This window comes from Podarcis gaigeae, assembly GCF_964106915.1.
Source record: "Podarcis gaigeae genome assembly, chromosome: 17".
Classification (NCBI taxonomy): domain Eukaryota; kingdom Metazoa; phylum Chordata; class Lepidosauria; order Squamata; family Lacertidae; genus Podarcis; species Podarcis gaigeae.
In genome coordinates this window covers 12,677,116-12,694,406 of record NC_139694.1, presented here as the reverse complement: position 1 = coordinate 12,694,406, position 17,291 = coordinate 12,677,116, and the positions used below count along the sequence as shown (strand labels likewise).

The following is a 17,291-nucleotide window of genomic DNA, read 5'->3' as shown; positions in this document are numbered from 1 at the left end:
TTAGTTTGTCCTTCACAGATTCAGGGGCTGTCTCAATATCTAAATACCTGAGGAGTTGGTTAGGTTTTCTTAAAAATGTGTTAGATATAAATTGTCTAATGTGTTAATGAGGAAAAAAACTGGATTAAGTTGAACTTACTGGATCTTATTAGCATCCCATTGCGAAAAAGCAAGCAAAATCCAACATGATTAATGTATTATTCATCCCAGTTCTTTTTTTAAAAAAAAAATCTATGAAGGATTTCCCCCTCCAGAACAGTCATTATCCATTGAGTTTTAAAGATTTATGCTCATTAAAATAACCACGAGGGAAAATTACTTGACCCACTTACGTTATTCCAAATCGGCAATCTTACACGATTCTTTTAAAATATTATGGAATCCTTCTCCAACTTGTGAAATATCTCAATCAGATTACAATCATAGCACTGCCACAAACCACAATGGTTTAGAATTTGAAATGGAACAATGATAAAAGTTGCTTGTAAAAGCCACCCGTATGAAAAGAGTACATGTTTCACAAAAATAATCATTAAAAAAGTATTAAATCCCTGTTCCTTTTCTCTGATTTTGGCTGCTTTTTAAATAATATATATATATATATATATAGATATATATAGAGAGATAGATAAGATAAGATAAGATAGATATTGTTTTGGAATGTTGATGGTTTCCATAATGGCTGACCAGCTTCAAGATGAACTTGCTCCAGAGGCCTGAAAAATATAAATAAGTCATAAATGAAGTTAGGAAATGATTTAAAAAAAGACACTGATGTTTACAGGCAGAAAAGCACCATCATAACCAGCACAGTAATTTTGAAAAGTTATCTGCATTTGAAATTCAAGCCGGTAAATTTAATGTAGTGGATTAATTTACTAAAGAATTGGAGGAGGAGAGAGAAATGTTGGTTTTTGCAACAGAATATCCTCAAAAAAATGTGCGTACAGAAGTCTTCTATATGACAGTTCTTAGGAAATTCTACAATGTTTCATTAATTAATTGTGTTGGTAACTTACAGTGTGCTGTGTAATTACCAGGCATTTCATTTAATAATGCTTGTCTGATTTCCCCTAGTATTCTGATATTAAAAAGTGAAACATTAATTCTGGATAGCCTCCATATATATATATATATATATATATATATATGCAGGTTTTGGTGTCCTCGGGTGTCTTCCCGTGTAAAAGTTGGGGTGTCTAGGCGACGTTTCGACGAGGTCTCACTCGTCATCTTCAGGCTGGTGCTTTCAGCCGAAAGCACCAACCTGAAGATGACGAGTGAGACCTCGTCGAAACGTCGCCTAGACACCCCAACTTTTACACGGGAAGACACCCGAGGACACCAAAACCTGCATTCCTGTACCCGTGAAAATCTACGAAAGCAAATATATATATATATATATATATATATGAAAATGCCCTTGTGGAGCTCTTTTGAAACTTTAGCAATCGACACTAACATAAAGGAAGCATAATACTGTACAAAATTCTCAGCAGGCAGAATATTCCAACAGTGGGGAGAGGCGATGGCACATACCTGGCTTTCTGCTTTCGGTGTTGCTATGACTTACTGGGAGGAAGATGGGCAAGGCAGGGGTGCAGTGCAAACACCAGCAGGGGGCAGTGGATGGGCTCTGCCAGTGCATTTGCACCATGCTGAACCTCACTGGTGATGGAAAATCAAGTAAATTCTGCTGCTCCTTCCTTCTGACCAGGGACCTGCATTGAAACTATGGTTTTATTCTAAGGGATACAGTCAGACTGGCTCATACTTTCATCTAGGGTGAGAATGTCCAACAATGCAGGAGTTTGGGGAAATGGTTGCTGATTACTACCAGAATTTTCTCCAGATTCGTCTACTGCAGGTAACTCCCAAAGCTATGCTTCCTCATCATTTTGAACCTAATGACCATGGATTCCTACATATACCTTCTTAAGCAATCACATACAGCAACAAAGTTTCGTATAGCACACAATCTAAAGTATCTAAACAACCATCTAAATGCCAGTGGCTGAATAAAATCTGGGAGACATATGTACAAACTGAATCAATGAGGAATCCTGGTTTTTAAAGAGATATTATGGCACCATGGTTTCTTTTCATTTTCTATATGCAAGCCCTTAAAACGTCTAATCAAATTTCAATAAAGTACAAATGCCCATCTTATGCTGATAAGCATGTCATATACAACTTATATATAAACACCCTATGGTGTTTGTGGGAGGGGGTTTATTGGTTTTTGTTATGCATTTTGTATTCTTGCTTTGTATTTTTTATGTTGTGAACTACACTGTGATCTTCAGATGAAGGATGGTATACCAATTAAATTAATAATAATATAGTTAGTGAGCTAGTTCTCCCAAAGCACAATATAGTAAGGATTGTAATCAGTGAGTTTCTTAATTCCTTTAGTAACCTTGCTGTGTTGTGCATGTGTAGAGTTGAGTTTGGGTTTCTTTTTAACTCTGCTTCAAAATAAAATTCCATTAAAGTAACACACACACACACACTTTTTAGAAATGATATTGTTCCTATATGCTTCTTTTTCGAAGCCACAGCAAAGGCCAGGATCCAAACAGCTACTTTTCACATCTGGTGGTGTTTAAAAACGACAACACCTCAGAGTTTCAAAAACGGTTTGCCACAAATTATGGTGGAGCTGCTTTTCAGGAAGCAGAAGACTGCATAGCCCTTGTCTGCGCAGAACCAGTTCTCAGAATCCTGCTCAAAGTTAAAAACAACAACTCATTTTAACAAACTTGGTGAGTCACGAATTAGGGACACCGAAAAGCTCTTCAGGAATCAAAATTCAGCCAACAGCCTACAAAAAAAAACCACCTTTAGAATTATAAAATTTAAAAAGTTCATCGCCCTAGCATTTTGGAAAGATGCTTAGGTGCCTGCCTTGGTTGAATGATTAGATCAGTTCCTCTACTAAATGAACGAAGTGGATCCAAACAAAGCAAACTACTACATGTTTCAAATGCAACAGGCTCTCACAATCTCAGAAGGCTCTGGAAAGCATTTTGCTTGTCTATCAACTGAGAATTTACTAAAGCCTATTTCAGATTTGTAGGTGGCTCTTCATTCGGTGAGCTGAGGTTGGCTTATGTGATGTTGATCCCATTTTATCCTCACAACCCCATGAGGCAAGTTAGGCTGAGAGAGTGCAGCTTCTTGACAGAGCTGGTTGTGTTCCTGATCCAAAGCTCACACCCTGTCCACGACACGATACGGGACCACACGGTCTGTGATACACAACCATGTGATGGAAACAATTTGAACACTTCCCTACTTCCTCAGCTTTCTGCTTTTGCACAGGTGCGTGAGAAAATCCTCCCTGGCAGCAATGGAAGTCATCACCTGGTAAATGATCAACTGCATTCAGTCTTTGCTTATTATATTGATAACTTCATTCGGGTGCCTAAGTCAGATCAACGGGGAATCTGCCTTCACGTGTCAATGACAAACATTAATAAAATGTGCAACTGAAAAACAACTAGCCAAGTGCCATGGAAAATCCACTGGTCTGGTTGTGAAAAGGTGCCTTATAAATAGTCAAGTTAAATAAATAAAATAGCTACAAAATATATGTAGGCCTAATCAGTGCTTTTTTTCTTAAAAAAATGTTTAGGGGCGAGAGCTCACCGGCTGATTCTAGCCCGGCAAGAGGAGGAGGAGGAGTGCCAGTGCCTCCACTACGGCCACCCCAGACTCCCCTACCCAGGCACCAGCGGGGAGAATGATGGAGCGCCAGTCCGCGCTGCTACTGCGGAGACAGCTGGCATGCCAATCCATCGGTTGGGGTACATGTACCCACTGCGTACCCCCAGAAAGAAAGCAGTGGGTCTCATTCTGATGACAGCGAATCTGCTTCAGTGTGGCTTATGCTTTTTGCCATTTGCACGAGAAGCACTGTATGCATGTACCAACACCTATAATAAGTATTACGTCTGTTAACAGCCCAGCTTCTTTCTTTTCTTTTTTTTGGCCGTTTTATTTTTAATAATTGAAAATAACCAATCTTTCCCTTAAAATAAAAGTATGACATTTTAAAATTTCTAGTATTATCTAAAAAGTCCTGAAAAAATGTTCCTGGGTAATATTGTATATATTTATGTGCTAGTGTACATAATATATACATACACAGACACTTTTTAAAATTTTAGTCAGTTTTAACAATTAGTATAAACAATCAATCTGATCACATCGTAAACATAAGAATCTCACACTTTTCCTGCAGTTTCCTTGAATCCTTTAACCCAATTATACATTTTGCCTAAGGATCCCAACATTGCATTAATTGTTTTTACTACAAAGTACCGGTAGAGATAATTTTTCAGAACAGTGTATATTTGGAACATAGATTCATAAGCATAATTGAAAAATGTATGCTGCACTGACACTAAAAGCTTTTCTACAGCATCGGTTTTCAGTCCTTGGCACAATAAACAGAGATTTGATTGATACGAGAATGAAGATCTGAAAAATTAGACATATTAGTCAAACTTTTTCCAATGTGGATATATATATATATCTACATAGTGTGATTTTTCTCTCTGGCTGAACCTAGATAAACCAAAAAGCTGCACTAGGTTTGTTTGTACAAAGCTGTGTGCCCAATTAATAGCCCAGCTTCCCCAAGCACAGTTTTAGATGCGGTAGTGACAGCACTTTTTGGAAGGATGCTACATTGCCCTGGTCACCATGGGTCACGGTTGGGCCTCCGAGTTTATCTGCATGCTGCTTCCCTCTCCCTCTTTTCACAGCAGCAGAAACAGCAGGGTTGTGGCTGGGATGGGGAAAAGCAGAGGAAGGGATGGGTGGAGAAGAGGAAACTGGCGAGAGCAGTGGAGGGAGCAAGACTGGGCCTGATCAAAAGAGTCTGTGGACCTGCTGATTAGACCTAGAGGCCTCTCCACTTGTTTATTTTGTCTTTTTCTTTTTTGGTGAACAAGTCAAGATCATAAAACACATTTTGATCTTGGCATGTTTGAACTAACTCTAAGCAGTTTGGGTTTGGATGTATCAGGAAGCAAGGGCTTCTGATCTTCACACAGCTATGCCAAGAGAAGAGAGGAAGGAGCAGCATGCAAGCCTGAGGATTGTGCAGAGTTATTTGTTGTTTAGCATTATGTTCCTAAGAAAATAATGTTAATTTTTAGCTTCAGCTTCAAACTGTAGCAATCAAGGATACCGAGAGAATTGGCAGATCCCTGAGCAAACATGCGAAAGGGATATTAGAACTTCCTTGCTGAATCAGATCAAATATCTATCTAGTCAAATATTCTGTTTCCAGCCTTGATCATGCAGAAGCTCCCAGAAAGCTCAAAAGCAGAGCACCCCCTATTGCCGGCCCCCAAACATCTGGCACGCAGTTATTAGAAGTCTACAGCCTCTGCACACTTAGGTCTCATTCTGAGTTATCATTCATTACTAGTAGCCTCTGAGAAACCGAACTTTCATGAATTTATCTAATGACTTTCAGGAGGCATCTATGTTCATGTTTAATACAGCAGCTACGTCAATGTGTTAATTGTGCTCTATGAAGCAATATCTCCTTGTGTTTGGCATGGACCTACTGCCAATCCGTTTTATTGAGTTCTAGTGTTCTAGGGTCTCTCACAACTTCATAAACATGCACTGGTGTTGCCCTCTGTTTTGAGTGCTATTCCGTGGTCACCCTACCATATTGTCTTCAGGCTAGTTTATATCCTCAGACAAATTAGCCACATGGGTGCCAGCACATGGGTACACTTTTAGCAATTATTACATTAATTATGTTGTATGCTTAGTTAGCCAGCAACTAGTCTTTCATTTTCAGCTCCTTAGACCCCCTGAAGTCTAATGCATGGTTAAGACCATTGAAAAGCAAAGTGCAGGATCTTCTCCTCAATTAACTCTCATGTCAGACTTAGAAACTATTTGTGATACCTGTCATTTACATTGATTATATCAACTAATCTTACAAGCTAGTTTACAAATGCATTTGTATCAACTCATTTTTTGATAACCCACAGCCAAACATTAGACCTGCTTTGAGTGAAAAGGAGTGATCAAATTATGGGGATTGGGGAACCTTAATGAAATCCACAGGCCCCTGCCCCATGTCAAATCATGCCCACCTATGCATTTGAAAAAGAAGAGCACTGCCAACTGAGCACCGGTGAAAAGGAATCAGTTAATACAGCTTTTCCCAATTTTGGGTCCCCAGGTATGAATGAACTACAAATCCCATTATCCCTGACCATCAGCCATGCTGGTGGACATGATGGGGGTTGTAGTTCAGTAACATCTGGGGACTTGAGGTTGGAGAAACCTGGTTTAAGAGCTGGGTTAAGAGTTCTCAGTTTTTCAAGGGAGATTATAAGGGTCCAACGTCTAATTCTGAGAGGTATGAGCTCATTTGTATGTTATTCTTGCCAAGTCAATGTATCTGGCTGCAAAAATTTGACCCAACATATAGTATGGACCAGCCACAAGTATTATATTGTGGCAGGGGGACGGGACATGTTGCTTCAGTATCGCTATCAATATGGAGTACATGGAATATATAATTTCTTCACACTGTTTCCTGGCTTTCTCTTATCTCCAAGAATTTCATGACTTATCAAAAAGTTACTGCATGTTAAAATGAAATAAGGACGTGTTTGAAGTGAGGGAGCCCAAATCCACATTTCTCCACCAGGCACAATGTTGAAACGCAGAAAGAACAATGGCAAAGAGAGAAGAATTAGGAGAAATGTTACTTTAGCAGGTTGAAAGGAATAACTGTATCAACTTCCTTGATGATGGAGGAATGCGTGGAAACTTAAAAAAATGAGTGTTTAAGCGTCAAAATCAGGCTGAAGTGAATTGGCTTATGTGGCTGGAAATAAACAAGCTAGAATCACTCCAAATCACCTCAGAACTTATCAGCCAGATATATCAGGTACCCAGAGGCAGCAAAGTGGTGTGGAGGGAGGTCAAGTGACTCATAGCGATAGCCACTGTGCCTTCCAGAATCCTATTAGCAACTCAGTGTAATATCTTATTTTCCAACAAAAGGATAGTAAATGTCAAATTAAAAACATGAACTAAGTTTTGAAACCCTACCACAAATAGGATAGCTGGGCGCATAGTTATATATGTTTCATATTGGCTGTTTCCCCCCTCTATGTATACAGCCCAAAGGTAATTTTGAGTACCAGTAACATCACTACGGAGAGAATTCGGTTGTGCTCTGGGGTTAGAGAAACACAGTAGAAGCATGAAGATACAATTCCTTTCAGCTTACTTTTATGGGAGATGGTCTCAGCTGTGACAAAAAGTCTGCCATCCAGGTGATAGGCAAGCTCACAAACAAAAAAAGCAGAACATCCTGAGTGACACAAACGACAAAGACTTCTCCTGAAGAAGCATAGTCAGTGAAAACAGAAAGGGACAGGAAGTACACGTGAAACTCTTGGAAGAGAGCAGCCACTTCTTCCAGAGGACCTACCATTGGTTTGAGCTCCCTGCCTTCGGCTCCAACTCCCCTGCCAGCTTCCTTCATTGCTTTTCTGCTGTTCTCCACAAATTCCTGAAAGACGGTAAGGAAAAGGTCCTCCATCATGACTCATGATCATAGAAAATCATTCTTCAGTTGGGAGGGTTGGGGCCCAATACTGAGCCTCATCTAAGGTGGGTCACAATAGCAGCAGTACTGCCAACCTAGCAGTCCGAAAGCACGCCAGTGCAAGTAGATAAATAGGTAAAGGTAAACGGTGTTTCCATGCACTCTGGCTTCTGTCACGGTGTCCCGTTGCGCCAGAAGCGGTTTAGTCATGCTGGCCACATGACCCGGAAAGCTGTCTGCGGACAAATGCTGGCTCCCTCAGCCTGAAAGCGAGAGGAGCGCCGCACCCCATAGTCACCTTTGACTGGACTTAACCATCCAGGGCTCTTTTACCTTTACCCTTTTACTACTGCCATGTAAGCAGATGATAAAATATTTAAGAAATGGTTCCCCCAAATGCGTGTTTGGGTTGGATCTGAAATGGTTAAAGACTACAGTCTTTGGAACACTGGAGAAGATGGTGGAGAGAATTTTCCTCCCTTGATTTCACTTCCATGCTTTTAAAGAGCTGCCAGGAGGTATGATAGGTACTCGATTCTCTTCCCCTGTGTTACGAGACCCGGGCTTCCAGATAGGGAAATCCAGTCTCTGTCCGCCAGACCACAGAACTACCACCCACTGTCCAACTGTTTTCGTGACCTCTTCCCAGTGCCAGCCGGGTTGCTTGGGCAAGAGGTACACTCCTGATATGCTTGTTGGGTACCCTCCTCCTCTGGTTGCCCTGGGACATTATTGCCCATGCTCTTGTAAATATTACAAGATGATGAGTTGGCTTGCAAGTAATGTCAAACCACACTTTGGTGCTGCAGGAATAAATCTGGTACTTGTGCACCCTCCCTCCCTCTCTCCACATGCTCTCTGCTTTAATGATTGTTGTTTGTTTATTACACTACTATCCACTCTTCCTCCAATGAACTCAGGGTCGCGTGCAAGGTTGTCCATCTCCATGTCAGTCTCACAACAATCCTGTGATGTGACTGGCCTTGAGGCTCCCCAGGGAACTTTATAGCCGAGTGGTGATATATAAACCACTTTGTCCCCACTCCTAACTTGACACGCTTGAGCGCTAGTTTTCCATTAGTTGTGTTCTGGTTTGTGTCAAAGAACAGTTTACCACAATATCTAAAGCAGAAAACCATGGTGCAGTGGTACCTCGGGTTACATACGCTTCAGGTTACAGACTCTGCTAACCCAGAAATAGTACCTCGGGTTAAGAACTTTGCTTCAGGATGAGAACAGAAATTGTGCTCTGGCAGCGTGGCAGCAGCAAGAGGCCCCATTAGCTAAAGTGGTGCTTCAGGTTAAGAACAGTTTCAGGTTAAGAACAGACCTGCAGAACGAATTAAGTTCTTAACCCGAGGTACCACTGTATACTGTTTCCCTGCAAAATATGGTCGAGGGTCCAGCAAGATTCCCTAGTGCTTGTTTCTTCAGCAGAGCAAGAGCTACAGCACAGAACCCTCAAAGAAGCAACTGATTGAGTACATGGATCTCTCCCCCATATATACTGTAAATCTTTATCTTACTGGACTGTTGCCATTAGAATCTATCTATCTATCTATCTAGGGGACGCAGGTGGCGCTGTGGGTTAAAGCCTCAGCGCCTAGGACTTGCTGATCGAAAGGTCGGCGGTTCGAATCCCTGCGGTGGGGTGCGCTCCCGCTGCTCGGTCCCAGCGCCTGCCAACCTAGCAGTTCGAAAGCACCTCCGGGTGCAAGTAGATAAATAGGGACCGCTTACCAGCGGGAAGGTAAACGGCGTTTCCGTGTGCGGCTCTGGCTCGCCAGAGCAGCAATGTCACGCTGGCCACGTGACCCGGAAGTGTCTCCGGACAGCGCTGGCCCCTGGCCTCTTGAGTGAGATGGGCGCACAACCCCAGAGTCTGTCAAGACTGGCCCGTACGGGCAGGGGTACCTTTACCTTTTTTATCTATCTATCTATCTATCTATCTATCTATCTATCTATCTATCTATCTTGCTGGACTGCCATCACAGGAAACAAGAACTGAACTTTAAAGCACCTTCCTACGTGCTAGATTTATATGCTAAGAAAATTCAGTGGCCCACAAATAGACAAGCCAAATGATGAAGCAAACCAGAACAGAGTTCCTCCTATCACTACTCTTAAGCTCTTTTCACTACATGATTCCTTGTATTCAGAAGCACACCACATTCTAAAGAACTTACCATAAGAACTTTATCCATGTAGAACTCTTTCCCAGGGCTGCCATCGTTATACTTGGTGTCAATGGCAAAACATAAGAAGAGGACGTCCACGACCATTTCATAAATGGATAGGAAGCAGTGAGCGACTAAGAATGCAAACAGGCAGACAATGATGAGCGGCAGCACCCACACTGTGTAGTCCCGTTGGTAGTTCAGCAGCATGATCCCTGCCAGGCCCGTGCAGCACACTATTAGAACCTGAAGAGCAGACGGAGAGCAAACACAGTTGATGAGGAATATCACAAGCTTCTCGGTGTTGCCAAGCCTCCACTTAAACCAGATCTGGAGAAGAAAAGGGAGATACAGAAACCTCCCTGCAGAGGCAATTGTGGTCCTTTGCCTTTCTAGAATGGGTGGCATACGCATGTCATAAAATGTGTATGAAACACACATGGAGATTCATTATTTAATTTCAAAACATTTCACAAATACACACACTGAGGGGTAGCTGAAGTTGTTTCTTAAGTCATACCTATTCTAGAGAACAGCAGCAAGAAAGCATACTGTGATCATTTCGGTAAAAAAATGGGTATGGGTGTGTGGCAAGTATCTCAAGATGACGACTACCCTGCTCTCTGAATCATTAGATTTCTCCAATCTCTTTTCTCACTTGTAGAAGGAAAGTGCTCCTTCTCCCTAAGAATCTTTAGTACATGTTTTTGAAAAGTAATGGAAACCATTTCAAAGTTTCTTTCAGAAACATTTCCCCAAGAAATACATGTTAGTTTCATAAAACTTGATTTTCAGTGCATTTCCCGGCACAAATCTTGTTTTTTTAATGATAACTTTGTGCAGAAATAGATCGTTGCATCTTTACTTCCATCTGTATCTTTGCTTAAGTTGAAAAGCAGAGCTCATCTGGTATGGGTGGCAGTGTTTCACTGACATTAATGGAGAGTGTTATGCAGAGCTAATGTCAGCATTTCCCATCGTTCTTTTATTTTCAGCCATCTGAAAAACGTGTTCCCCCTGCCTCAAGGGAGACCTTCATGGTACATGTCAAATCCATTCTAAGCAAACCTCACTGTGCACTCCAGTCCCCCTAAGGCCATTATATCTAATTATGCGCTCACTCCTACCGCGACTTATTGATTTGTTTATTTGGGGGATTACAAAGTCTCCGCTTGGAAGTTGGGTTGGTTGCAGTATGAATTAATGCACAAAGAGCAGAAGGGAAGGAATTCATAAGTAGGACCCTAATGCCATGAGGTGGCGGTAGACATATTTGTCTTTGAAGACTGGTGCAAAGAGCACTGCAGTCAAAGAAAACGTGCTGTGAAATAGGAAAAAAAAATACGGTTTGTTCATGGGTTACCTAGCAGCAAAAGTTAAGATCAAAACTGAACCATCTGGGACTTCAGAAAGAGACGTTTTGGAGTCAAGGGCCAAATCATAAGCTTTCAAATATTTAGAAAAATAAAGCTCCTTTTTACTCCTCAACATGGATAATGTCTGCATTCTTATAGTCATTCATCCTGGCCAGTTCCTCCTAGCTACAGCAATTGAAATGGTCAGACTGGCTCATCCTTTGGTTTATCTTCCAAGAGGAAAGTGAAAGCAAAAGAACACTAGCTGGGTTGGGTGAATGCCTGATTCTGCAAAAGTACAGGATGTGGTCTCAGGTGAAGAATTCAGCTTCCTAAGAATCTCAGTCTGCAATTAACTGCCCCCCCCCCCGTCAGAATTATCAGAATTTCTTCCCCCCACTTTGGGCTCGACTGAGCAATTGCATGGTGTTTCTCTTTCTGGATTTTAATTGTTTGATTAGTGATGATTTGTTTCACTGCTGTTTGTTGTTAACCACCTTGAATATTACTCTGGTAGGCAAAAAGGCAAGAGGGAAATTAGAACTGTGCTTACAAGCAATTACCAGTGTTACCCTCTGGGCACAGAGTACAGACTGCCCTGCAGTGTGTAAGAGAAAGAGACTGTTTGAGGAGAACTTCCATTTTTTGCACAGCCTTACCTTTCCTAGAAAGAGCATGAAGTCTCCCACTGTGTTTATGGCAGCCACTCGCAGAGCGTTCTCCACTAGTATCACAAAGGCATCCTTTGCTGAGGTGCAGAAGTTGGTGCTGTTGATAGCTGTGGCTGTATATGCATTCTGGGGAAAGAGAGGCAGAATGCCATTTGGTTAGGATCTCTTCCACTCAAACTCCCCGACATCTAAGACCTTCATAGACATTAACGTGGGTTTTTGATGGATACAACCCTTCACTTAGTCACCGTCGTAGCAAACAGTGAAGGTCTGTGCAAGATCTGATGAACAGACCAAAAAGATAATCTAGATAAATTGGGGAGGGGGGTGTTATTATCTGGCCCTTCCTGCACACAGAACAGGACGCAACATGCCAGGTTCACCATTAAACTGTCCATTAACCACCCACCCACCTCCATGTTTCTATCAAAGGAAACTTGTGTATGATATAGTTTGTCCACTGCAATTCATTGTGGGTGTTCTGCAGATGAGGACCATCCACAAATGCTCACTTTCTAAAATGCCCGGTGTTTTAAGATTTTCACTCTTATTGCAAGGCATACAAACTGTAATAGACCCATATTTAACCATTGCACAAAATGTGCTTTAGCTCATATGCAACAGTGTCATGATGGCTTCTCCTCCAAAACATTAGACTTGTTCTTCTTTACAGCCAAAGAACCTCTGAGAGACTACAACGCACTTTAATTTCAGTAAAGGCTCTATTCTTGCAGTCCGTAACTGCATTCAAACGTTAACATACCATTCACCATCTTTCAGTTTAGAGCCGATTGCAAGAAGGTTGAAGTTAAACTTTCCAGCTTTTGAAAAGGAATGCCAGGGAAATATAAATTCTTACCTGATTTAGGTAAGTCAGGCACTTTTCTAAACACCAAAGGCAGCAAATGCAGGCTTTCAACATACATCTAGCGCAGGCATTTTCCTAAGATGGGGAGAACGGCGACAACAAAATGGAAATAATAATCAGAGAAAACATTAAATTGCATTAAGTGCTAGGGCATGGGTTGGTATCTAAATGGTAAGTAGTTTCATATACAAGTCTCAATTTACACATATGCTTCCTCTGTAACAAAGGGTTCAGAGCCCAGCTTTAATACAATGGCTCCTGTAATTGGTGGTCACTTAAGACCAAGTCAAACATGCAAAAAAAGCTTTTTTCCCCGCCATGAGGGAGAGAAGTCATGTGGAAGTTGGAATCAGGCAAAGAAACCTAAGTTTAACCCAGGCAGTACACGGAGACAGTTCATAGCTATTTCCACACTTGTGGTGACCAAAGTTATTTCTGCAATTGTGGAAATGGCCCTCTCTGTGTCTAGCCTGGTTCATGTTGAGACACCATCACTCCAGAAGAAGAATTGTGTGGTGGAAAAAGTGGTTGGTGATCATGCCTGAATCAACCCACAGATCATATGGGACAAGGCTTTGGGGCACACCCTCCTCATTATCTAGACTCTTGTAGTGGCTAAGAATCTCACCATCCACTTTCCTGTAGAAAGTCATGAAGAAAGCTTGCCAAAAGCTCTCAGAAGTCTGGCTTCATTTCTTTATCCACAACCTGAAAATTCTGCCGTGTTGACAAGAACGCTGACATCCCTCCTTTGTATTTGAAACGGCCAGCCACATCATACTGTGACACAGCCTTTATTTTTGACAACCCCTTTTTGAACAGGCTGAGCTTTAAATCATTACAGAAGTCTAAAAAGGTAGTACAAGAGTTTCTGCCAACATCTGGACCAGTGTTTTCCAAACTCGGGTCTCCAGCCGTTTTTGGACCGCAATTCCCATCATCCCTGATCACTGCTCCTGCTAGCTAGGGATGCTGGGAGTCCAAAAACAGCTGGAGACTTAAGTTTGGGAAACACTGATCTTGACTATTAAATTGTCCAAATGACATTCTAAAGATATATGTGCATTTTCTAAATGTGCATTTAGTTAAATAATAAAAAAATCAAGCCCCAACAAAAACTGTTTTTGCCCCTTTTCTGCACTACCCCCAAATAGGTGTTTCTGCCACTTTTGCTTCAGAAGGCTTGTTTTACTCACGAGGGAGAGAAGGCAACTCTCCCTTTTAAACAAGAGGTATATCTGGCCTGTCACTTTGGGGAGCAAAATGCTGAACTAGATCAGTTTTGGGGACCCAGCCTGGCTGCTCTTATGCTCTATTTACATTTTTCATCTGTCAGTTCCACCAATGACCCACACCTCTATAGCAAAGTGTTCCCCTTACTTTTCCTTTGACTTGGGTATGAATATACATGAGTATCATTCGTGGAATCTTCACTAAGGTAATAATGAAAGACCCTTTAGCCACAGTTCCTAGGTGGTAACAAATCAAACGATTGACAGACGCCAGAATAGGTGTGAATGGCAGATTCCGTTTTTCTCTGTAGAGAAAAATTAAAAAATACAAAAACAGTGACAACAGATAGCATCAGCAGACAAAAACAGGTAGCAACAGTGTTACTCAGAGGCCAACTTGAGATGTGAAGGACCCTACAATGGTAGTTCTGTAGTAAGTCTCAGCAATCATGAAGACCTCTGTCCATAAAGCCCAAGAAACAAAGAGACTAAAGGGATTCTTGATTAAGAAGGCAGAACTATCTAGTAACGTGTCTTGTCCATTACAGTGTTAACTAATATTATGTGTTTTCTTGTTCAAATTAATTTTTTACATATCGCATTATGGCAGCCCCTTGCTGGCTTTGAGATGGCTATGAAGTTCTGCTTCATTAGCAGAAAATAAGATTTTGATTTCACACAGAACTGATCCAATCGTCTCCATATACTACAGCAGACAAAATGATGGCACCAATTTCGTAAAAGTATCAAAAGACACAAACCAAGCTAACCAGGATCTGAAACCAGGATTTTAGAGCCTGGTTAGTAAACTGAGATCCAACCACAGTTTCCCCATTCAGATGTAACAGGAAACTGTGATTTAGATTATCCACAACAGAAGCACATCATTTATTAAGCTGAGATTTTCCATCTGGCTGTTAAAGGAGATCCAGGTGTGTCATGATCTTATTGAAGGAGTGAAATTGATTCAAAGAACCGATATGTGTGTTTAGCTATCTAGACCAAAGCAATCAGAGTGTCAGGTTATACATATTACGGGGCTAAAATAAACCAACAGTTTAGATCAGTTTTTCCCAAACTTGAATCTCCAGTTGTTGTTGGACCACAACTCCCATCATCCCTGACCACTGGTCCTGCTAGCTAGGGATGCTGGGAGGTGTAGTCCAAAAACAGCTGGAGACCCAAGTTTTGGAAACACTGGTTTAGATGAAAGACAAACCTATCCACTTCAAATTAAACCACTAGTACGCTTGGGTAAAAATCCTACAAACCGGACACTAGTTTTCACCTGTGCTTAAAACATCTCATGTGGTCTTTATCCTCTGCTCTGCCTCTTTGCCCATTCTTCTCCTTTCAGATAGGACTGCAATTCATTTCTTAAAAACATAGCTTTAAGAATTATGCAAGTATTCTTGATGAACACTCACAAAAAGTCCCTGACAGAAATAGCAAAGAACATGCAAAACTTGGGTTATTTACAAACAGGCCTGTGAATGAACAACAGCTGAATTCAAGAGAGAGAGAAGCTTAAGGCATGGTTAGGCAAACTAAGGCCCAGGGCTGGATCCGGCTCAATCGCCTTCTAAATCTGGCTTGTGGACGGTCCGGGAATCAGCGTGCTTCTACATGAGTAGAATGTGCCCTTTTATTTAAAATGCATCTCTGGGTTATTTGTGGGGCCTGCCTGGTGTTTTTACATGAGCAGAATGTGAGCTTTTATTTAAAATGCATCTCTGGGTTTATTTGTGGGGCATTGGAATTCGTTCATTCCCCCCCCCAAAAAAAAATATAGTCCAATTCCCCACAAGGTCTGAGGGACAGTGGACTGGCCCATGGCTGAAAAAGCTTGCTGACCCCTGGCTTAAGGTATATGACAGAAATTAAACCATGCCAAGTCACCATGAGGAACCTGTTTCCTCAGGAGCCCAGGATGTAACTTTCATCCATTTTATGCACTTGGGAGTGGTCCACTTGTATGAGGAACATAAAATGAGAGAGACTGCCAGAGAGACAGCCAGAGACTGTGGAAGACGCCAGTGGACACATACTGTTCTCATAAAAACAAAAAAGCCCTCTCTGGTGACACCTGAAGATGTCTAAATTCACGAAGAGACTGGAAAGAGAGTCAATACCCTCATTTAGGGGAATACTTTCAATCTACAAGCAGTGGTTTGTTGGTTTTAGTGTGCTTTCAGCATTTTAAGCTGCTGTAAATGGAAATGTTGCATTGGTATAGTTCATTCCCTTGAGTTTTACAAGCAAAGTGATTTATAATCATCATCTTTGGGTGCTTTAATAAATGTAAGAGAACTTTTGATTTAGAGTTATATTTATAATATAAATAATATCACATTTGATAAATCCCCCCTTCCTATACTGAATTTCATTCACGTTAGACAGGAAACTACTCCCTTAAACCCTGAAGGGAACAGTCTTCTGTCTAACTTAAATTAAATAATCTGAAGAACGGTGATTCTTAACAAAATGCACCCTCTCTCATTTGAGACTTGTTTTGACCCACTGCATAGGTCAGGGGTCAGCAAACTTTTTCAGCAGGGGGCCGGTCCACTGTCCCTCAGACCTTTTCGTGGGCCGGACTATATTTTGAAGAAGATGCATTTTAAATAAAAGCACACATTCTACTCATGTAAAAACCGCGGGCCGCATTGAGAAGACAATTGGGCCGGATCCGGCCCCCGGGCCTTAGGTTGCCTACCCATGGCATGGGTCATACAGATCAGAACAGCGTAACTGCAGGGGTGGGTGGACGACAGTGCTCTCTGTTGCTCATCTAACATACAATATATATTTTTTGTACTTAGCATTTTTTCATATTTAGCTTACAGGCCTCAGCAAACAAAGCACCACACCCAGCAGTATTGAACTTTGATCACCTCTGATATAGTCACACACTAGTCATATGCTAAACAGTCACTGCAGACGTATCAGATCCAATATTGACCAAGGTGCTGTTTACACAGAAACTGTGTCCTAGGTGAATAATTGAGTGGACTGTATTGGAGCGAATGCATTTATAACAGATCAAAACCAGCCAAGCACATTACTGGAGGCTTTGCCTTCGAGTTTCATATTCTCATTGGGACGCGGGTGGCACTGTGGGTAAAAGCCTCAGCGCCTAAGACTTGCCGATCGAAAGATTGGTGGTTCGAATCCCCGCGGCAGGGTGCGCTCCCGTCGTTCGGTCCCAGCACCTGCCAACCTAGCAGTTCGAAAGCACCCCCGGGTGCAGGTAGATAAATAGGGACCGCTTACTAGCGGGAAGGTAAACGGCGTTCCGTGTGCTGCGCTGGCTCGCCAGATGCAGCTTGTCACGCTGGCCACGTGACCTGGAAGTGTCTGCGGACAGCGCTGGCTCCCGGCCTATAGA

General features: G+C 41.9%; 1 protein-coding gene across 2 annotated transcripts in view; it reads right to left on the bottom strand.

The window, feature by feature from the left end:
- Window positions 1-223: 223 nt before the first annotated feature.
- Window positions 224-17,291, bottom strand: part of SLC44A1 (solute carrier family 44 member 1) — an 82,571-nt gene continuing 65,503 nt past the window's right edge. The window contains exons 11-16 of one of the 2 annotated variants that reach the window (XM_083718897.1): window positions 14,052-14,208; window positions 12,663-12,746; window positions 11,792-11,929; window positions 9,787-10,023; window positions 7,484-7,564; window positions 224-716 (exon numbers count right to left, since the gene is read on the bottom strand). In XM_083718897.1, the coding sequence (XP_083575023.1) occupies window positions 693-716; window positions 7,484-7,564; window positions 9,787-10,023; window positions 11,792-11,929; window positions 12,663-12,746; window positions 14,052-14,208 (721 nt within the window). In that variant the 3' untranslated portion in view covers window positions 224-692. Of the gene's footprint in view, window positions 717-2,231; window positions 7,565-9,786; window positions 10,024-11,791; window positions 11,930-12,662; window positions 12,747-14,051; window positions 14,209-17,291 lie in introns of those variants that run through there. The other variant, XM_083718896.1, reaches the window with a different exon arrangement.